This window comes from Rhododendron vialii, chromosome 2a, assembly GCF_030253575.1.
Source record: "Rhododendron vialii isolate Sample 1 chromosome 2a, ASM3025357v1".
Classification (NCBI taxonomy): Eukaryota; Viridiplantae; Streptophyta; class Magnoliopsida; order Ericales; family Ericaceae; genus Rhododendron; species Rhododendron vialii.
The window spans coordinates 9,724,781-9,747,422 of NC_080558.1; the positions used below are offsets into that span (position 1 = coordinate 9,724,781).

General features: G+C 37.9%; 2 protein-coding genes and 1 pseudogene across 5 annotated transcripts in view; all 3 read right to left on the reverse strand.

The window, feature by feature from the left end:
• Positions 1 to 60: 60 nt before the first annotated feature.
• Positions 61 to 543, reverse strand: LOC131317098 (probable serine/threonine-protein kinase PBL7). Its single transcript, XM_058346675.1, has one exon. It carries the CDS (start codon positions 541 to 543, stop codon positions 61 to 63), a length of 483 nt encoding a protein of 160 aa, XP_058202658.1.
• LOC131315720 (receptor-like protein kinase THESEUS 1) lies at positions 363 to 1,846 on the reverse strand (annotated as a pseudogene).
• A 10,080-nt stretch (positions 1,847 to 11,926) lies between these two features.
• Positions 11,927 to 22,642, reverse strand: part of LOC131315714 (uncharacterized) — a 117,241-nt gene continuing 106,525 nt past the window's right edge. For 2 of the 4 annotated variants that reach the window (XM_058344918.1, XM_058344919.1), the window contains 3 exons: positions 18,786 to 19,038; positions 13,339 to 13,475; positions 11,927 to 13,199 (listed from right to left, as the gene is read on the reverse strand). In XM_058344918.1, coding sequence (XP_058200901.1) covers positions 12,056 to 13,199; positions 13,339 to 13,475; positions 18,786 to 19,038 — 1,534 coding nt within the window. In that variant the 3' untranslated portion in view covers positions 11,927 to 12,055. Of the gene's footprint in view, positions 13,200 to 13,338; positions 13,476 to 18,785; positions 19,039 to 19,542; positions 20,975 to 22,642 lie in introns of those variants that run through there. The other 2 variants (XM_058344921.1, XM_058344920.1) reach the window with 2 other exon arrangements.

Genomic DNA, 22,642 nt, shown 5'->3' on the forward strand with positions numbered 1-22,642 from the left:
TGCTGCATGGTTTAATGCAGCGGTGTATGACTTCAAGCTCTCCGTTGGCATGGAGATATTCTAGTCCTTACGCAGCTCCAATGCAAATTTGAAGTCGCATTTCCCAGGAAGTGGGCTATCTTTATGATGCAAAGAATCTTGCAAGGACCCATTGGCCATGTAATCGTAAACGACGATCAGCTCGTCTCCCTCAGTGCAAAACCCTATCGGAGAAAGTATGTTTGGGTGGAGGAGCAGTCTCTTTCGATGAATCTCATCCCCAACACCTTCAAGTTTCTTAAACCTTATGATCGCAGCCACAAGGGCTTTACCATCAATATTGACACTACCTTTATACACCTTGTCCGAATTACGTACCAAAAGGCTCTTACTGAAATCTTTTGTGGCTTCACGAATGTCAGCGAGTGAGAATTGACGGTATAATTGGGCACCAGTTTTCGAATCTGATTTCCTAGGCGAATCATTTGATTTTCCACTTGAGGAACTGTTGTCCTGCCTCTCCCTCAACCACATGTCCATCATACTTTTAATCGCATTTGTCATTATTCCCTTTGTTCTTTCTCTTTGTTGGGATAACTATGCGAGCTCAAGCTTACCCAACACATCAGCCATCGTAGGCCGTGATCTTGGACTTTCATTTAAACAATTGTTTGCAAGTACAACAAAAGACTTCAAACAACTTGGTGCTATTTGTCCACTGAGAGAGGGGTCGATGACTCTGGCAAGCTTTCCCTCTTTGATGCACTTTTGAGCCCAATGGGCTAAATTCATTTGGTCCTTGCTAAGTTTCCTATCCAAGGCTGGCCTCCCACATAACACTTCTAACAATACCACACCAAAAGCATACACATCGAATTTCGTAGTCAGTCTCTGAGTACGGTAGTAATCAGGATCCAAATAACCGAATGTGCCTTTCACTTGTGTGCTTATATGGGTTATTGAATGACTTGTAGGGCCTTTAGACAATTCAAAATTGGAAATCTTAGCTATCCGATTCTCGTCTATCAGAATGTCTGTGCTCTTCACATTTCGATGTATGAAACTCTGGCTGGTACCACTATGAAGGTAGTCTAATCCACGGGCGGCACCAATACACGTGTCGAGCCTTTGCTCCCATGAGGGAGAAGAAATACTCGAATTGCTTTTTGTTGTCTTTAGCTTGTAGAGATGATCGGCAAGGGTCCCAAGGGCTATATATTCATAAACCAGAATCATCTCCTGACACTCGTCGCAGTAGCCAATCAATGCAACGAGATTAGTATGCCGGAGTTTTGAAAGCATCTTGATCTCTGTCCAAAACTCTCTTGCACCTTGCTTGGACTCGGCGTTCAACCGCTTTATGGCAACCATAGTAGCACCATCGTCGATGAATCCCTTATATACCTTACTGAATCCCCCGATCCCTGATAACTGATGCGTCATTGAAATTGTTGGTTGCTATTAGTACCTCTTCCAGTGAAAAGCAATGACCACTGCCCTCTGACTGAACCACATCACCATCGATTCGATGCTGACTCTTTGAAATGGGCAACCGGTTGGACGAGGCTCCGGGTAGAGCAGGGTCTGAAGAGGGAAAGGCTTCGGAAAGCTTTGTCGCATTTCTCGAAAGATTGTTTCTGTGACTCGAGTCCGTACCAGTAGCAACATTGGCGACAAGCTTTAGTGGTTGACTAATTTTTCCTTCTTCAAAATTCCGACTGTCTAAAGAAGACATATTTTGGAGAACTTTTTAGGACACTGGCAACAAATTGTAAGAACGAATTTGGGGATAATCTCAGAGATGATGGAGGAGAGAGAGGAAAGGGGATGAGAGAGAAACATATGGTAATGGTTGAAGCCGCCTCTATGGAAAGGGAAAGTCTACAATACACACTCCTTAAAAGGGGTGTACCATATGCACCTATTTTGTAGTTCATTCATAACATTTTAGTGTATGTCGTAACTTTTGTTCTAAAATTCATAACCTTTTAGCATTACGATTCGTAACATTTTCATTATGATTCATAACATTTTAGTGTATCTCATAACCTTTATACAATTCGTAATTTTTTAGCAATACGATTCGTAACATTTTATCTACAATTCATAACAAATTTTTTTTTTTTTTTTTTGGGGGGGGGGGGGGGGGGGGGGGGGTTGCATATGATACACATCCAAATAAAAGGTGTGTATTGTAGTCTTTCCCCAACGGAAATGACTGGGAAGACGCCACGCGGATTTGTGTCCTCTAAAACGTGTGGAGATGTCGTAGAGAGTGGTATGATTCAATTCAACATTTTCTTCGTTATTGGTGATGTCATTTTTTTGAAGGCTTATGTTGTATTTTAACATCTTCAATTTGACATCAAACTCTTTTTCCAACCTTTATGTCAAAAAAAAAGAGCTTAAAGGAAGGAAAAAACCCTCAAACGGTTTTTAAATTTCAAATTGCATGATGAAAAAAAGCTGTCAAAATTGGCATGGGAGTAGGGTCTGTCAAGGCCACATCAGGTTTGGCATGACAAAAGGCAGATTTGTTAAATGGTCAATTGATGCCAAAACTGACCGTTGTAGATGTCACCTTAGCTTTGGCATCTCCAGTTGTTATTCGATTGAGTTGATCTTTTACTAGGTCACCCGAAAAAATATTTTAAAATTAATAAATAGCTCAAATTATTTGTGTGACACCTTGAAGTAAGCCTCGCAAAGCAAGTTGTGCACAACAATACAGAAAATAAGGCGAAAGTAACAAAAATTCTAAAACACAAAAAAATAAATACATCACGTGAATTGCTTAGTTAAATTCTGAAAGCACAAAAAAAGAAAAAAGAAAAAAAGAAGAAGTCCCTGTTCATCCACTACACAAAATTATATCGTTGTTGTCTCTTTTGCCTCAATGTTCATCCGCATGGGAGAGCATTAGAAGGTGTTCCACTTTTTAAAAAGTTAACTTTTTTTTAAACGGAGGTAATTTCAAACTCAAATATAATGAAAATGGAAAATATTTTTTCAATTTTTTTTGCACCGTTTAAAAGATCTTAATGAGATCTATCAAACAAAATCCATATTGATAGGAAAATTATTTATGTAAACACATGATTTTTGAGCTTGAAATTACCTTCTTTTTCAAAAAAATTCTTTTTTTACAAAACCGGAACACCCTCAGAAGCATTAAAAGAAAAGAAGGATGTGAATATTTAATTAAGATGAGAAAGAGACTGAGAGTATAGAGCCGATTCTGTGTAATTACAAAAAAAGGACTAGTTAAAATAGAAAAATATTTTTTTAAGAATTAATTTAGTCCAAAACTCATAAGAATGCTTTTAGTGATAAAACTGAGAGCCTTCTAGCCATGATTGGTAGTAGTAATTAACCCCTTTTTTTTAGCCATGATTGGTAGCAGTAGTTGGGAATTAACCCCATTTTTTTTTAAAAGCGAATTTTTTTATTAATCTCTCAACAAAGTAGAAGGATTAACCCATTTTGACTTTTTAACTTGGAAATTAATTTTAGCACTTCAAAAATTGATGAAGAGATTCCAAAACATCATTTTGTGTATAAACTCAGTGCAATTTTAAAATCCTTCTATCAATTTTTGAAGTGGCAAAATCAAAATCCTTTCAACTTTTGCTCTTCCAATTTCCTTTTGGCTTAGTCAAACATTCCAATGCCTTTAACTAATCAACTTTACATATTTAGATTCATTTACTGACATGTAAAATTCACCCCTTCATATTTATTTCATTTTTTAACGTACAGCAGCAAAACAATGGGCCCACGTGACGTGTACTACTTTGCGATGCTCTCGACCAATTTTTACTCGTGTCCAATCAATGTTACTTATCCTTTCAAAAAATCAATGTTACTCCCCTGAACGGAAAGTCTTCAATACACTCTTTTAAGGTATGTATCATATGTATTTATTGTGTGGTTTATATTGTGCCACTTCATAAAAAATTATTTGTAAGACCGGTCATTCATAACATTTTATTTCGTATCGTAACTTTTATACTAAAAATTCGTAACTTTTTATCAATATGATTCGTAACTTTTTAGCAATAGATTCATAACATTTTAAGAATCATAACATTTTAGTGTGTTTTAATGAGGGTGCATATGATACACACCCAAATAAGTGGTGTGTATTGTAGCACCCTGCTCTGAAAATTGGACTTGTAAGCGGTAGGGATGAGTATGGTTCGAATTGGTTCGGTTTTATAGTAAACCAAGAATCAAATCAATACCTACGGATTATGAATTTGAAGAACCAAACAAACTCACAAAAGACATGGAAATCAAACCAATCCAAACCATTAAATATAGTTCGGTTTCGATTTTAAACCGCGGTTTGCTTTGAACTAAAATATCATCTTCAAAAAAATATTTAAAGCACTTATTAATATTACGAGGCTAAATTAAAAGAAAACTTATACTTTTTAAACCAATTTCATTCAAACTACCAAAACACACTAACATTAACCAACCAATTAAGAGTAGAATACCAACAATTGCCTCAAGTTTTAAACTAAGTAAATGAAATACTAATAAGTCACTAAAATGAACCAACTAAGAATACCAACTATTAAACATCCTAAGATAGTTTAACCAAATGAAAGGCAACTTTTTTTTTCTAAAATTATTGAGTTGAAATGAGGCAGCAAAGGGGCAGTAGCAGCAGCATAGTACCCCATCTTCCCCTCACTCTCTTTTCCCTGATATGAACCTTGAGTCATCGAAGCCTGATGTGAATCTTGAGTCATCAAAGCCTTTTTGACTCCGCCTGAATCCTACGAGAATGTGTGGTTGTAGAGCCATGAAAGCTATTGTAGGCCTTGATTTTGGACTTTTGTGCAAAAAATTGTTGGCAAGTACAACAATAGACTTCAAACAACGTGGTCCTATTTGTCCACTGAGAGTGGGGTCATCGACTCTGGCAAGCTTTCCCTCTTTGAGTTGAGCCCAATGGAAAATTGACATGCTCGGGATAAAGAATTTCAATGTTGAGGAAATGTTCTGCAATAATCAAAAAGGATTTACAGCAAAAAAAAACTCATTTCATATTTTCTCTCTTCCCAAAAAAAAAAACTTCGTCTGTACTTGGTCAATTTTGAAAAAAGTTTGGAATACTGCACTTTCAAAGCACATTTTTTTTTTTTGAATTCATGTTATTAAACTCGGGAATACGAATCTTGCTTTCCAGTATTCTCCAAAACATAGGAATATCTCTCCTAGGATAATTTGTTTCATGGGTTTCGGTGTTTTGCTTGCGGTGAGTTAGAAAATTAGTATTTAATTTGTTTTCATCTACATTCACATCGCAGGCATGAGGCATGAGTTCAAAATCTATATTAAGTTTGTTTTCTTGCAGGTGAGGTAGGACTACACCAAAAGGGATATCTGATTGAGGAAACCAATTCGCATAATGAATATGGTAGACTTTCTCTCAGTTTTTTTTTTTTTTTTAAATCTTCAAGTTTTTAGGTTTATGTGAGTTCAACCTATTATATTCTTTCTCTCTGTTTTTCTAAAATTAGGGTGAGACTTTTACGTGTGCTGAATAATGTTCAGTTTATTCAACCTATGACAGAGAAGTTTTCAAATCCCCTAAATTTTCTCTTATATTTTTGACCCTAGGATCGGTATACATTTTTTCTACGACTAAGATTACAACGTAAGAAATCTAGTGATAAATTGGGAAATCATGCTTACTACTATACTGCCACACATTTTCGGCATTGGTTCCCTATAATTCCGGGAAAGATTGTTACCACAATTACCATTTTGATTACCACGTTGCAGATTTTAGAACTAAAGGAAACCTACGTGATATTCTTCAGATGTGGTTGGGTTGGTTGTCACTGTCACTGAATATCGAAGTACTAGAAATGGAGAATCTACAGTGAGAGATGTGTTGTTGCTTGATAAAAGGTACTATAAATCATTTGTGTGCGTAAAATCTATTACAACAATTTAAATTTAATCTCCATTCTCTATTGACAAATTGACAACAGTATGACGTTTATTCAACTTACGTTGTGGAATGAATTTGCAACGAGAGATGAGATGAGTCTGCTTTAGACTTTGCACCAAAATAATGTTTTGTTTGCTACGGGGTTGAAGGTCGATGATTTTCGTGGTAAGACTTCTCTGAAGCCGTGTGAATTTTTTTAATAATAATTTAAAAACTTGATCAATAATTTTGAAATTTTAACTTCTAGATCCGTACCTTAGCACTTGCAAGAAGAGCAACTTATACGTTAACTACTAAATTTGTACAGACGGGATTCTTGAATGGTAAGTTGGATATTGAGCGAATCAATTTGTATGTTTTTGAGTCTTTCACTATATGGAGATTAGTATTTTTTGTTCGATTAATTGTTCTAAAAAAAATCGTGCTTATCTAGGTTTGCAAAAGACGTAAATGCACAAAAGTCGATATCATGGAACCGCACACATGGATTTTCGCTCCCACAGGCATTAATAATTTCAAATGCCATGAGAATTCGAATAAACCAATGCGTTTCGGGCCAATGTATGATTTTCCCCTACATGATTTCATGGTTTAATATTTTGGCATCATTATATACCTACACTTGGAATACTATCGTAGGTAAACTATTATCACGTTATTGGCCGCATTGAAAAATTATATGTTGAACACCTATGGATTGATTTATGCAATACATGCTATAACCAAGTTGAAGATCAGTACGACTGTTTAATCATTGCGAACGAGAAGATGTCCAGACTGTAATCAGGTAATCATTTTTATAGTGAAATTCGCATTTATTGTAAGTATAATATAAAGATGTCCAGACTGTAACACATCTAAAACGGTTGAAATTTGCATTTATTGTTGGTATAATATAAAGATGGTCGTGAAACACTCCACTGGCTCAATGAAACTCTTGGTAAATGATACAAAGGCAGAATTCATCTTACAATGTGTCCCTTCATATCTGAAGAAATTAATGTTAAAGATAAATACTAAAAAGCTGTATATAAATCACAATGTATAGAATTAAAATAATATAGTAATATCTTTATTTGAGATGTTGTGTCAGGATAATGGGGTGCAAATGCTCAAAGACTATATTTCTCAATTTTATGAATGCCCATACGTGTTTATTATTCCTGCTCCAAAATTTGGATGCCTTGACCATTGTGCCCCTGTGGTGGCTTTTGTATTAAAAGTTGATTGGTCGGAAGAATGTTGGCACATTTTCAAAGGTAATAAGTTGTCTTTTTGATTTCATTGCCAGTTCATATTTATTTGCGATGAATTTAATAATTCTTACTCTTATTTATGTAGGAAAGTCGAGGATTGACAAAGAGACAATGGGGTCGTCGTGATAAGAGTTTTGTTAAGACATTGAAAATATCATAATGACATTTTCTTTGTTAGGTTAAGTTTTACAAAAATATATTTGGTTGGACATAATTTAATTTTTATTACGTGTGTTGGGAGATTAATGGATTTTGGAAATTTGAGTAAAACTTAAATATTATTTACACCTCAATTTGTCCTGCACATCTACCACAGTTTAGTTTGATCCTCCCTTTGCTTATTGTTCGACCAATAGTTTTAGTTGTCTTCAAAATATGTTACGCCGTGTCTTCAGGCACAAGCATTCGCTAGTCTATTGATATTATATACAGTAGTATTAAACAAAAGTCATGGTTTGTGAGGAGGCCTGTGGTTGCGACATGTGGCGTTAGTAAAAATACCGTGGTTGTGACACGTGGCACCTACATATTCAAAAATAAAAATAAAAAACATCTTCCGCTTCTTTCCATAATTTTTCTTTTCATAATATTTCCATACGCAATTTCACCAGTAATTGCTTCAGTTTCAAATGGAAACCAAGTTTGCATGGCTCCTCTCCAATCCATGAGGAATAGGAGGATCCTCCAATTCTAATTTAACGGCTAAGAATATAACATTGAAGACAACCTATCTAAAGGATATGAGGATGAGCACACATAATTTTTTACAACCCCCACCCCCCACCCCACATGCACACACACACTTTCTCTCTCCCCTCCCCCATTCACTGCCATTGACAATCTTTTATGCATTTGCTATTTCAACTACTGTTTCATCAGTACTCCATCCATTCTAAAATGTTTATCCGGTCTGCAAAATAACAACTTAAAATTAGTACATTTTTTTCGGAAAAAAATTCAAACTTTTTAAACAAATCAAAAGATTTCATTGTACATAGTAAATTGTTGAAAAAAACAGGTATTTTTCTTGAAAAAAGTGTATTATTTTTAAGATCCCCTTTTATAGACCGGACAAATATTTTGGGATGAGATGAGTAGTTCACTATTTTGCCTCCGGAAAACATGGCCGCTAACTGGTTTTTGTTGACCGTGATGATTAAAGATTTGAGAGTTAGGGTTGGGCTATCGCAGGGAAGGGGTAGTGGGCATTAGCGAGGGATTTGTCAGAGGAGAGAAAGGGGACATAAGAGGCGGAAAACAGTGGTGATGGCAAGTGGAGGGTTGTACGGAAATGGAGTGAAGGGGCGGTGAAGTTGTCTGGAATAATGAAGGGGAAGTGAAATTATTCGGTGTTTCTCTGGATGACAAGGATTATGTGGCCATTAATAATGTTGGCCGTTAGATTTTATAGTTGCCATGTGTCGCCTTATTAGTAGGACTTGAGGATCCTCCAATTTCTCTAGGATTGGAGAGGAGCCAAACTCGTTCTTAGCTAAAAAAAACAAATCTCTGTTGCTGTTTTCTAATTTTCTAATTCCCGTGCTCTCTCTTTCTCTCTGGGTAATCACTTATTATAGGTATAGCTCGATCTCTTTTTTGAAAACAAATACTGGAAACAGATACTTTTGTTTGTTTGTTATTTCATTCTACGTCTCTTTTTTCCTTTTCACAGTACAAGAAAATCGTTGTCGAGGAAGACCAAACAATCTTTCTAACTTCGGGGTAAGCCTTTTTATGTACTTATTTGTACTTTTATGTGTCAACCCTACTCTTTGGAGGAAGCTATGGTACACCGAGTGTACCGTATGTCTAAATTATAACAATTTGTGATTTTATTTTGTCAATTTTTGGTTTTCTAATGTATATTTATGAAGCTAGTTACGACTTTTACTTTAAAATTAACCTGTTGAATAGGTCATTAGGAGTTTACCCATAATTAAAAAATATTGTTATTATGTAACCACAATTATTCGTATCATAATCCATAATACGTTTACCCCAACCAAATTTATGTGTACAAGACCACAAATCAAATAATGATACCCACAATCATGATGCGTACGGTATACCTCTTAATAACGGGTGTGTGCCATAGGACTTCTCATACTCTTTTCTTTTTCTTTTCACATGCCGTACACGAAGTACGAGTCGATTTATTCAATTTCAAGGTGTGACTCGATTTAAACACTCTAATAATTATTTATCGCTAATAATTATTTTTTTCTTTACACACTTTGTGCATGAATGACCAATCAACTTTTTACAGGATGGATCGTGAGGATGTCAACACGAATGTAAATCGCTCCAATGAAAAAAGAAAAATACTTGAGTGTGGAGACGTTGACAATGATCGTTCAAATGACAAAAGAATCACCGAAACGGCGAAAGAAGCACGCCGTGTGAGATCATGCATCTTGCGCAAGAAGATCTTGTCACATCGAAACTTGAAACACTCTACACGTAATTGCGTTTTCACCATCCACTCAGAGTTTTGTTCAAACGTAACTAATCTTTTTCTGTTCTTAGAACTCTTAGAAAAATTGGCTGCTATGAAGGCATATAAACAGTCGAAGAAAGAAAGAGAGGAAGAATGGGGTTGTAGATAACAATAGCACATCTATTTTAAAAATTGGGTTCTTGCATGATATTCCATTTTTTTTTAAATTTGGAACCCCTTAAGCAATGTATTTCTTATTGGAGCAACATATCACATATTAACACAAGTTTTTGTTGGGATAACAAATTAATAATTCGCGTACCCATGCATTACATGGGCTCACTGCTAGTATAGTTTTACATTAATAAACAAATAATCTTTTTTCCAAAAAAAAAAATTATAGATACGGATATACATTTAGATTCCTATACATTATGTGGTAAATTCATAATACTCCCTCCATCTCTTTTTAAGTGTCCTGCTTCGTAACTCCAACTTATTAAAAAGACATCATCATTACACCTTTTACATTAACTTTTTCCTCCACTTTTCCTACTTACCCATCATCATTACACTTTTACTCACTAACTTTTCAAAATAAAATCTACTTTTAGGGACAAAATAGACAATACACCAACTTTTACCCACCTAACTTTACAAAATGGACACTTATTAAGGGACAGCCCAAAATGAAATACTGGACACAAAAAAGGGACGGAGGGAGTACCATAGAAGCACTCTCTCCCATTTAAAATTATAACTGCTGTCAATTTACGTAGTACCATAAACTTTATCAATCATAATTTTCTCCGACTAAAACCTATGAACCCTTTTAGTTTCTATCATGCTTTGTATGAGAGATCAAAGACCTCAATTATAGATGCTATATTTGGAGACAAAAAATATACGAAAAAAATAATAAGAAGAAAGGAAGTACGACATACAAGCTCTACGTACATAAGAATTGAGCATTGCGGTTGTGTAGTCGATGTGATGTGGTGATATTCTCTGAATGCAATTCCTTTTTGCTCAAAACATATTTTTTCTGGCTCTTGAAATTGGAAATGTGGGTTGGAGTTGCTTCGGTTAAAAAATATTGAGCTTATGAATTCTTATTGCAATTAGCATCCCTAAATTGAAGAGTTCTTGTAGGGAGTTTTGTATCCGCAGATGGCCACCTCGCAATGAACACAAACTTACCATGCAATCTCTCCTCAACGAAACTCTTGCGGTTGTCGATCAAGCAGGAGTCCCACAATTTACTTCTCATTCTAATCAAGTCTTGATGACTACTGTTGACAAAAATAGTGTTGTGAAAAAAGAGATTCCGCCGCCGTAGGTTTTGCCTAAAGCTAAACAAGAGAACCCTGATGTGGGTTCTGGCAATGATGAAGTTGAGGCAACTGGAATTGGTGTTGAGGGAACAACAAAGGGTGTAGTTGAAAGGCTCAGTTGAACTTTGGGTGATCGGGGAAAGGGAAATGGAAGGAAAAGAGCCCAGGAGGAGATAGATGTCACGACAAAACTACTGGAGTCAGAATTGCAATTCCAAAGCAAGATATCTTATAAGCTAAGGAAATGCGTCTTAAAGATGCTGCAAAGCATCTCAAAGGTACGCAAAATACAGTATCTTCAATAAATGAAAATCTCAATATTGTTGGTAAAATCTTGCTTGTTGTTTCCAACTGGATAGAGTTTTCTCTAAAAACTGCTCCAAAACGTTTCACAATCTCTCTCTCTTTCCCCAACCAGGCTCTGTATGGGAGCATCAAAATGAAGACCTTTGTTTCAGTTCCCATATTTGAAGACTCAACTCAAAAATGGATAAATTAGGGGAGTTGATTTTCACTCCTTTTTTTGATATGCACACTTTCTTTTTTATTTTTTAGTGTTGAAAGGATATGTGTTTTTTGCTAAAAATTAAAAAAAAGACAGTATGGATATATATAAAAAGGAGAGTGTGAAAATTAATTTCCTAAATTAGTGTACATGCATATTTAAAAATATGCTCAATTGCTAGAGGACGTATGCTGAATTTTAGTCATTTTTGTTGGCTTTTAGTGGAGCTCGTTTTAAAAAGGGTTTTGTGTTGAGCATCTGATGCAATTTGTTAGTCGTATAAATTACTTGTACGTGTGATATCTAATCTTAAAGGTAACAGTGGTTCAAAACTCAGAGCCAGCCCTGTTTCTACTTAATTCGCTGGTAGAACTATATGATTAGATCACACAACAAACAAGTAGAACTATATGATTAGTTAGTGAATCTAGGAATATCTTTTAGTTTAAGGCCAAAAAAAGAAAGAAAAGGAATATCTTTTAGCTACTCACAGATTTGCAATGCAATAAGAAGTATTGATCCTACTACATTAATAGACCCTCAGTCCATCCGTAAGAACACAATGATATTTTCCTATAATGCGAAAATTGGTCCAAGTGGACCCTCAGTCCATCCGTATCCGGGTGCATGATTTGGTGCTTGCCATTTTTTTTGGATCAGCTGATTTGGTGCTTGCCGACCAGAATTGGCGAAGATGTCTCTGTCCAAAATCTTCTGTATCGGAGTTCCAGTACTAGTGATCTGCCAATTCTTTTGCATTTCCAATGCAAGTTGGAGGCTCCTCACTATGTGGTGTATGGATGGTCTTTGGATCCCCTGTTCAAACAAACAACTCAACGTTATCTTGACGAATTCCCTCAAACACTCCGGTCCTATTTCCCCAATAAGGTGCGGATCCATGACCTGATAAATGTTCTCGGATTGGAAAAAAATTCTGAACGAATCCCGTAGTGGAACATCACGATGTTTAGGGTTCCGGTAGATATCCAACTGCTTGTTACAAGTCAGTACTTCCAACAACATTACACCGAATGAGCGCAGGTCATCCTCCTCATATACAGAGTCGTAGCCCCTTGTAACCAGTCTAGGTATGCCTGCGCCGATATCGGTCTTAGTTCTTATGTCAGGAAGCATAACTTTTGCAACCCAATTCTCATCCAATAGAATACTGGATGGTTCTATGTGGCGGTAGTTGAGTTCACGCTCTTCGTTCGCATAGAGATACTCTAGTCCTTGCGCAGCTCCAATGCAAATTTTAAGTCGCCTTTCCCACGAAAGTGGAGGATCTGCACGATGCAAATGATCTTGGAAGGACCCGTTTGCCATGTAATCATGCACGACGATCAGCTTGCCTCTCTTGGTGCAAAATCCTATCAGAGAGAGTATGTTGGGGTGGAGCAGTTTCTTAAAATGACTCTCATCCACAACAGCTATAAGTTTCTTACACTTCTTGATCGCAACCACACGAGCTTTACCATCAATTAAGATACTACCTTTATACACCTTGTCCGAATTACGTACCAAAAAGCTCTTATTGAAATCTTTTGTGGCTTCACAAATGTCAGCAAGAGAGAAATGGCGGTATAACTGGGTACCAGTTTTCAACCACCGGTCAATCCTATGAAATGCCTTGGCCCTTATTCCCTCATTTCTTCCTCTATGTTGGGATAACAATGCAAGATGCTCCAAGAACTCGGTAAGCAATCGAAGCCGTTTCCTGAAAACATAAGCTGTGTGTCAAGATTCGAAACAGTTTTTTTTCTCAACAATGAAAGGTTTTTATTAACCATTGAAAGGAGGAGAGGATGCGAAGCAGTTAAGGAGATGAGAAAGGGAGGCAGAGAGTGGGAGCTGACCTTTTCTCAAACTCCTCCAGCAGTGGTTCAATTATAAGCAGAGAACGAACAGATAGAATAAGGCCTTTGATAAAATCTTCAGGGCAGTCGTCATCCAGCAGTTGCCTTACAACTAACAGAGCATTTCGTGGGTTTACCTATGCAGAGAAATTCAAGAATAGTTCAGCACTCTAGCCTTCTGATAGGTATGTAAATGTACCCATTTACTCTCTCTAGCTAGTTTATGCGTGTTGCGTATGTTTAGTGTATTACTTGGGGCTTGATACTCGTTTTCCTTATTCCAGAACTGTTGGGGATTCGAACGTCCAAACCCACAAGCAAACGCACACAATCGAAGAACAAATCAAGAACAGAAAACAATATAAAGTAAGAAAAGAACAAGACACAGAGATTACGTGGTTCCGACTTAAGCTGATTGCTTAATCGTACGTCCACGGGGTGCTGGGGTGTTTCACTATGATGAAAATATGTCAGAGTTACAAAAAAGAGGCAGCCCTAGCTTTGCTTTTATATGTGCAAACAAGCTAATACTAGAAAACCCTAAAAAACGCTAAAACCTGCGTTGGGCGGGACCCAAAACCTTCCGGGTCATTTTTACTGCGACTCTAAAATTGTCTTCACATCTCAACAATCTCCCACTTGAAGACATGATTAGACATCCAGCCAATCATCAACTATCATTAACACCACCAGCACCCAGCCTCCCACTCAAGCTTGGAGACCCACAGAAGCTGAACAAGACTTCAGCTTCTCCACAGTAACCACCTTCGTAAACATGTCTGCCGGATTATCCCTTGTGTGAATCTTCTCCAAAGTGAACTGCCCATCCTCCAATAAAGAGCGAATAAAGTGATACTTTATGTCAATATGCTTGGTCCTCGAATGAAAAGCTGCGTTCTTTGCCAGATGTATTGCACTCTGACTATCGCTAAACAATTTGCAATTGTCCTGTTCCTTACCCAACTCTTTCATGAAGCTCCTTAGCCATACCATCTCCTTGCATGCCTCCGTGGCTGCAACATACTCCGCCTCTGTTGTGGAAATAGTCACTATTTTCTGTAGCCGCGAGACCCAATCAACTGCTGCACTCCCCAGTGTAAAAACATACCCAGTAGTGCTCTTCCTGCTGTCAATGTCCCCTGCTAAATCCGAATCCACATATCCTTGCAAACAAATATCAGAACCTCCAAAACACAAAGCCAAATCAGAAGTACCTCTCAGATACCGCAAAATCCACTTGACTGCCTCCCAATGCTCCTTGCCTGGATTTGCCATAAACCTGCTGACAACTCCCACTGCTTGAGCAATGTCTGGCCTTGTGCTAACCATAGCATACATCAAGCTGCCTACCGCCGAGGCATATGGAACTTTGGCCATGTAGTTCTTTTCTTCATCAGTTACTGCCCCTTTTTCCCTTGAAAGCTTGAAGTGACTTGCCAACGGTGTGCTAACGGGCTTAGCACCTTCCATGTTGAACCTTTTGAGCACCTTTTCAACATATTCCTCCTGTGACAACTTCAACTTTCGGTTCACCCTGTCCCTACTGATTCGCATCCCAAGGATTTTCTTTGCAGAACCCAAATCCTTCATTGCAAACTCCCTGGACAGCTGTGCCTTGAGATTAGCAATCTCATCCATGCTTGAACCTGCAACAAGCATATCATCTACATACAACAAAAGTATGAGATACGATTTACCAAGCTTCTTAAAATAACAACAGTGATCCCCATGACATCTACTGAACCCCGTATTTGTCATAAAGGTATCAAACCTTTTATACCACTGCCTAGGCGCCTGCTTCAACCCATACAGACTCCTTCGAAGCTTACATACCTGATCCTCTTTCCCATTGACAACAAAACCCTCTGGCTGATGCATATAAATATCCTCCTCTAAATCCCCATGAAGGAAAGCAGTTTTAACATCTAACTGCTCTAAGTGCAAATTCTCAACAGCCACAATATTAAGGACACATCTGATAGTACAAATCTTTACCACAGGAGAAAAGATTTCGGTGTAGTCAATACCTGGTTTCTGCTCAAAACCCTTTACTACCAACCTCGCCTTGTACCGTTTGCTCCCATCAGATTCTTCCTTAAGCCTGTATACCCATTTGTTGTGCAAAGTTCTCTTCCCCTTGGGCAACTGAACCAAGTCCCAAGTCTGGTTTGATGAGAGAGAATCCATCTCATCATCCATTGCTCGCTCCCACTCTCCCCTGGTCTCCACCTGCAATGCTTCCTTAAAACATTCTGGTTCACCACTATCAGTTAACAACAAATAGTGTAAAGCAGGAGAATAACGCATTGGTGGTTTAACGGTACGTGTAGACCTCTTGAGTGGAGGAGTCTGTGGATCTGCCTGTGGAGTAGGTTGTATATTAATATCCTGAGACTGTAAGACATTACTGTCAGGGATCCCCTCAAACTCTACAAAGTCTGAATTTTCTTTAGCCTCATCGGGTTGATTCTGTCTATTTCTATACAAAACAGACTCATTAAATACCACATCCATACTCCTGCGTGTTTTCCGATTTTCAAAATCATATAGCCTATACCCATAGCTATCAGTACCATAGCCTATGAACACGCACTTTCGAGACTTAGCATCAAGTTTACCCCTATCACTCGATTCAATATGCATATAGGCCATGCAACCAAATACTCGTAAATGAGATAAATTTACCTCTTTACCTGACCAAGTCTCCTCCGGCAATCCATTGTTCAAAGGAACTGAAGGTCCCCTGTTGATCAAATACGCCGCTGTATTTACTGCGTCAGCCCAGAATTGCTTAGGTAACCCAGCATGTAACCTCATGCTCCTTGCGCGCTCTAGGATCGTCCTATTCATGCGCTCAGCAACTCCATTCTGCCTTGGCTTCTTTGGGATCGTTTTCAACCTTCGAATCCCATTTGCAGCACAGTAAGCCTCAAACTCACCATCACAATACTCGCCGCCATTATCAGATTTCAGACACTTCAATTTCTTTCCTGTTTCATTCTCAACTAATGCTTTCCAATTCTTGAAAACACCAAACACATCAGATTTATGCTTGAGAAAATAAACCCATAATTTTCTAGTAGCATCATCAATGAAAGTAACAAAATAACATGAGCCACCAAGAGAAGATACCTGAGATGGTCCCCACACGTCTGTATGAACCAACTCCAACTTCTCTAATTTTAGAGTTTTTGCCACCTTTGTAAAGCTAACTTTCCTCTGTTTCCCGAAGATGCAATCCTCACAGAAGTCCAAGTCCAGCGACTTACAACCCGGCAATTTCCCTTTTGACAACATTACTTTCATCCCCTTTTCGCTCATGTGACCCAGCCTACGATGCCACGTAGTACAATTAACCACTGATGCTGCCACTGCGATGCTACAGTAAGTACCCGAAGATACATATAAGGTTCCTTCCTTTTTACCGCGAGCCACAACCAGTGCCCCTTTGCTCATCTTCCAAGCGTCTGATGTAAACGATGTGACCACTCCACCCTCTGACAACTGACCCACCGAAATAAGATTCCTTGTTAGACTAGGCACATGTCTAACATCCTTCAATTTCAGTACTGTCCCGTCTGTCTGAGTCATATACACATCCCCTTTCCCAATTATGTTGCAAGATTCATCATCACCCAGATAAACTTTTCCAAAGTTTCCCTGCACATAATTCTGTAGCACATCCATGCGTGAAGTAGCATGGAATGAGGCTCCCGAGTCTACAATCCAAGACTCATCGCGAGAATCCAGCGAACAAATCAAGGCTTCATTATCCGATTCCTCAGAAACATTTACAGTGTTCTTACCCCCCTGATTATTCCCGTTCTGCTGCTTTTTCGGTGGTGCCTTACAGTCTCGCTTCCAATGCCCCAACTGACCACAGTTCCAACAACCTTCAGGTTTCACTTCTCTAGTACGAGATTTACTCCTGCCCCTGTTCTTGGAACTCCCTCTTCCCTTGCCCTTGTTGCCTCCCCTATTTGCAGACCTGCCTCTGTCCTCTATACTAAGTGCTGAACCCGAAGCAACATCCTCACCTGATGCTCTCCTCCTAGCCTCTTCTCCTAATATCAATCCAGTAACATCCTCCAATTTAATTGTTGCAGACCAGGAGGAATTACTCACTGCCACGACAAGTCCATTCCAACTTTCTGGCAAACTCGATAGTAGAACAAGAGCTCTAATCTCATCATCAAAATTAATACCCACGGATTCTAACTGATTCGTGACCGTATTAAATTCATTCAGATGTTCAGCAACAATAGAGTTTTCAGGCATCTTTAGGTTAAACAATTTTTTCATAAGATATACCTTGTTCACCGCAGAAGGTTTCTCGTACATCTTTTCTAGGGCTTTGAACAAATCTGCTGTAGTCTTTTCTTTGGCAATATTCGACGCAACCGACGGCGCGAGGCTCAATCGCACAGTCCCCAAAGCTTTGCGATCCAAAATATCCCAATCTGCTTGCTTTATGCTTTCTGGTTTTGTGCCACTGATCGGATGATATAGATCCTTCTGATACAAAATATCCTCCATCTGCATCTTCCAGAAAGCATAGTTTGTACCATTGAACTTCTCGATCTTGTATTTTTCTTCAGCCATTGTGTAAACCCTTGACCTCCTAACCCGGAGCTCTGATACCAGTTGTTGGGGATTCGAACGTCCAAACCCACAAGCAAACGCACACAATTGAAGAACAAATCAAGAACAGAAAACAATATAAAGTAAGAAAAGAACAAGACACAGAGATTACGTGGTTCCGACTTAAGCTGATTGCTTAATCGTACGTCCACGGGGTGCTGGGGTGTTTCACTATGATGAAAATATGTCAGAGTTACAAAAAAGAGGCAGCCCTAGCTTTGCTTTTATATGTGCAAACAAGCTAATACTAGAAAACCCTAAAAAACGCTAAAACCTGCGTTGGGCGGGACCCAAAACCTTCCGGGTCATTTTTACTGCGACTCTAAAATTGTCTTCACATCTCAACAAGAACTTGTGGAGTAATTGAAAGGCACACGGAGCTAATTGAGGAGTTAAACGTGATAATAGCAAATAATGCCAACCCTCCTGTATTTTTGTGTTGAATAATTACTATGGCTTTTAATTACGATTATATTGCAAGGGCTTGGTGGAATCGAAACCCCGGTCCCTTCTTTCTCCTGTTTTCAAAACCTTAATTCATTCTTACAATAATTTAAGTTTTAACCAATCGGAATTCAATTCCATTTCATTTGGGAATTAAATTAGAAATCAATTGAATCTACAACATCTTAGCTTTTTACCCCTGGGAACGATCTTGGACTTAACACCCGGTCTAGGGAATAATCGTTAATTCCCAGTTTATAAATTCATTTTTGTTGCAATAAATTAACGACTGACCATGTTCACAAGAGTTCTCAATTTTGAGTGACGAAAATGCTATCTAAGACCCTTGACAAAATTCTTACCTTCTCAACGTAACCTTTAATGTAGCTGAGCATGTTGTTTGCATACAGGTAGTGGGTCAGCTCTGGAACAAACCCAAAACGATCGCATACATTGATAAGTGGTCGTGCATCGCGAAGCTTTGTTTTCATCAAGAAGTTCTTTGTCTTTTCAGGATCATAGAAGTTAGATACTCTTGTAACGCGTTCGACCTCCTCGATTTGTCCAGCCTTGGCAGCCGCCTTAATGTACTTAAAGTGAATTTCAGGATCTTCACTGTGACAGAAAATAGGTCAATGAATGAAATAATTAGGATTTGGATAGGCTAGCGGCCCTGTTCTGCTAAGGGGTCTTAAAATATAAGTACTTATTCGCAATTTTTTTTGTCACCTGTTGTGATTTTTCTAGTAGTGAAGTTTATTACTCCCTCCGTCCCATAATATTTGTCGAGTCCGCAAAATAGGGACTATAAAATAATGTATTTCTTTCAAGAAAAAATTCAAATTTTTTTCATAAGTTAAAAGAACTCGTTAAGATCTAGTAAATTGTTGAATTTTTTTCCAACTTTTCTTACAAAATTGTATTATTTTTACGTCTTTGTTTTGCGGACCGGACAAATATTATGGGACTGAGGGAGTATTTTTTAAGCTTGAAAATTATAAATAAGTACCTATTTTTTAAGAACTTTTAGCGGAACACAACAAAATATAACCGAATCATTTCCTAGATATATTACCTGGAGCTCAGCAAATCATTTGATTGTTTTCCTAGATATATTACCTGGAGCTCAGCAAATCATTTGATTGTCCACTTGAGGAACTGTTGTCCTTCCTCTCCTTCAACCTGTCCAGCATACTCTGAAACGCCTTGGTCATTATTCCCTCTGTTCTTCCTCTATGTTTGGATAACAATGCGAGCAAGCTACCCAACACTTCAGCCATCGTAGGCCGTGATCTTGGACTTTCACTTAAACAATTTTTGGCAAGTACAACAAAAGACTTCAAACAAGGTTGTGCTATTTGTCCACTGAGAGAGGGGTCGATGACTCTGGCAAGCTTTCCCTCTCTGATGCACCGTTGAGTCCAATGGGCTAAATTCATCTGCTCCTCGCTGAGTTTCCTATCCAAGGCTGGCCTCCCACATAACACTTCTAACAATACCACACCAAAGGCATACACATCAGATTTCGCAGTCAGTCTAAGAGTACGGAAGTAATCAGGATCCAAATACCCGAATGTGCCTTTCACTTCTGTGCTTATATGGGTTATTGAATGACTTGTAGGGCCTTTAGACAATCCAAAATCCGAAATCTTAGCTACCCAATTCTCGTCTATCAGAATGTTTGTGCTCTTCACATCTCGATGTATGAAACTCTGGCTGGTACCACTATGAAGGTGGTCTAATCCACGGGCGGCACCAATACACATGTCAAGCCTTTCCTCCCAAGAGAGAGGAGAAAACCTCATATTGCTTTCAGTTGTCTTTACCTTGTAGAGATGATCGGCAAGGGTCCCAAGAGCTATATACTCATAAACAAGAATCATCTCTTGACACTCGTTGCAGTAGCCGATTAGCGCAACGAGATTAGCATGTCGGAGCTTCGAAAGCATCTTGACCTCCATCCAAAACTCTCCCGCACCTTGCTTGGACTCGGCATTCAACCGCTTTATGGCAACTATCGTAGCACTATCATCGATGAACCCTTTATATACCTTACCGAATCCCCCGATCCCGATAACTAATGCATCATCAAAATTGTTTGTCGCTATTAGTACCTCATCCAGTGAAAAGGAACGACAGGTGCCCTCAGACTCAATCACACCAACATCGATTGGATTCTGATTGTTTGAAAAGGGCAACTGTTTGGACGAGGCTCCGGCTGAAACGACGTCTGATGAGGGTAAGACGTCGGAAACCTTTGTCCCATTTCTTGAAAGATTGTTTCCGTGACTCGAATATGTACCACTAGAAACATTGACAGCAAGACTTACTGGTTGATTAATTTGCCCTTCTTCAAAATTCCGGCTGTCTAAAGATGACATATTTTGGATAATTTTTTAGGAAAACTGGCAATAAATTGTAAGAAGGGGGAATTTGGGGATGATCTCACAGATGATGGAGGAGAGAGAGGAAAGTGGATGAGAGAGAAACATGTGGTTATGGTTGAAGCCGCCTCCACGGAAATGATTGGGAAGACGATGAGCGTCAACTCCAAGTGGACTCCTCCTCCACGCGGATTTGTGTTCTCTAGAACACGTGTGACAAATCAAGCACTTACAGTCATTCGATTGCTACGCCATCTGAAAAAATATTTTGAAATCAATTAACGGCTCAAATTATTTATGTGATACCTCGAAATGGGCCCTACAAAATAAGTTGTGCACAACAATACAGCAAAATAATATGAAAGTAACAAAAATTCCTAAAACACACAAAAAAAAAAAAAAAAAAAATCACGTGACTTGCTGAATTGAATTAGTTAACACAACAAACAGATAGAGGGATGTACTTAGGTATTATATAAATTACTCCCTACGTCCGAAATTGTTGGTTCTGTTGGAAGAATCTAACTTTTTATGGACAGTACATAATAATATCAAAAACAAAACAAAAAACAAAACAAAGGAAGAGGACTAACTTTTCTTTGTTGATTTTTCAAATTGGCCCGACTTTTTGGGATAGTCAAAAAAAGAAAAATATGTTGTTTACAGTAGAAGACTCAAATCCAAGCATTTTACTTGGTAAGGGAGTGACACAACAACTAGGCCAACTCATTTGGTCTTGTTTAGAAAGGACTTAAAGTAAGTAAAAATTGAGGAAAGTATAGGGAAAAGACTTGGCTGCCAACGAGAATGACTAGACTACTGCGACGACTCGAAGTTAAATGGCTTATTTTCTTTGTTTTTATTTAAATTTTTTTTTGCATTTGTTAGTTTTTTATTGATTGTTTGTGAATTATTGCTTCGTCATGATAAAAGAAATCTATAAAGTAAAAAATTAGGATTGAAACCCAAATTTTTTTGATAAAGAAGAAAATTTTTTGGCTTATTTTTGTCATCGTTCAAAAAATTTGGATTTGAATCGTAATTTTTTACTTTTTAGATTCCTTTTAACTTGATGAAGCATTAATCAATAAAAAATCGACAAAAATATAAGCAAATGCGATTTTTTTAAATAAAAACAAAAAAAATAAGCCATTTAATTGTTAGGCCAAAATAAGCCCAAGTGTGAGGATGCGGTGGGTGAGATATCCCAGCAAGTGGCCCCATCCTATCTCAATAGAAGAAAATAGTTGTTGTCACCATTTTTCCCTGATCAATAAGAGAGATCATTTTAGCTACGATTTTTTTTAAAGCAAAACAAGAATTTTATTTATCTTTAAAATAATTACAAAGATTAAAAAGATCATGAAGAGGGGCATCACAACAAGAACAAGCATCGCAACTAAATTGTTATCCAAACCCTTGACAAAATAATACACCAAACATGAACCAAAAGAAAAATGCAGTTGACAAGGCATCAAACCAAGAAAGGTACCTAGTTAAGAACACCCATATATAAAAACATCAATCATTCTATCATCACACCCAATCACACACTCATACTCACAATAGGAGTGAAGTTCACACATGCTTCACATCCAGTGTGTATGGAACCCATTCCTATTGTGAGTGTAGGTGTATGATTGGGTGTGGAGTTAGAATTTCTGTAAAAACATTACTAGACTCAAAAATATGGAATACATAATTCTACGACCACAACCATTTTACACGCACAAGGTGTGTGCTTGGATGTTAGTCTTATTGTAAAATAATTGTATAGAATAACGGAAGAAACAAAAGCTTGCAATAATTTATAATCATACGCAGACACGCCCACT

What these genes read in the sequence shown, in the direction of transcription:
- LOC131317098 (XM_058346675.1), bottom strand. Translation starts at nt 543, where the DNA reads ATGACAAATGCGATTAAAAGTATGATGGACATGTGGTTGAGGGAGAGG.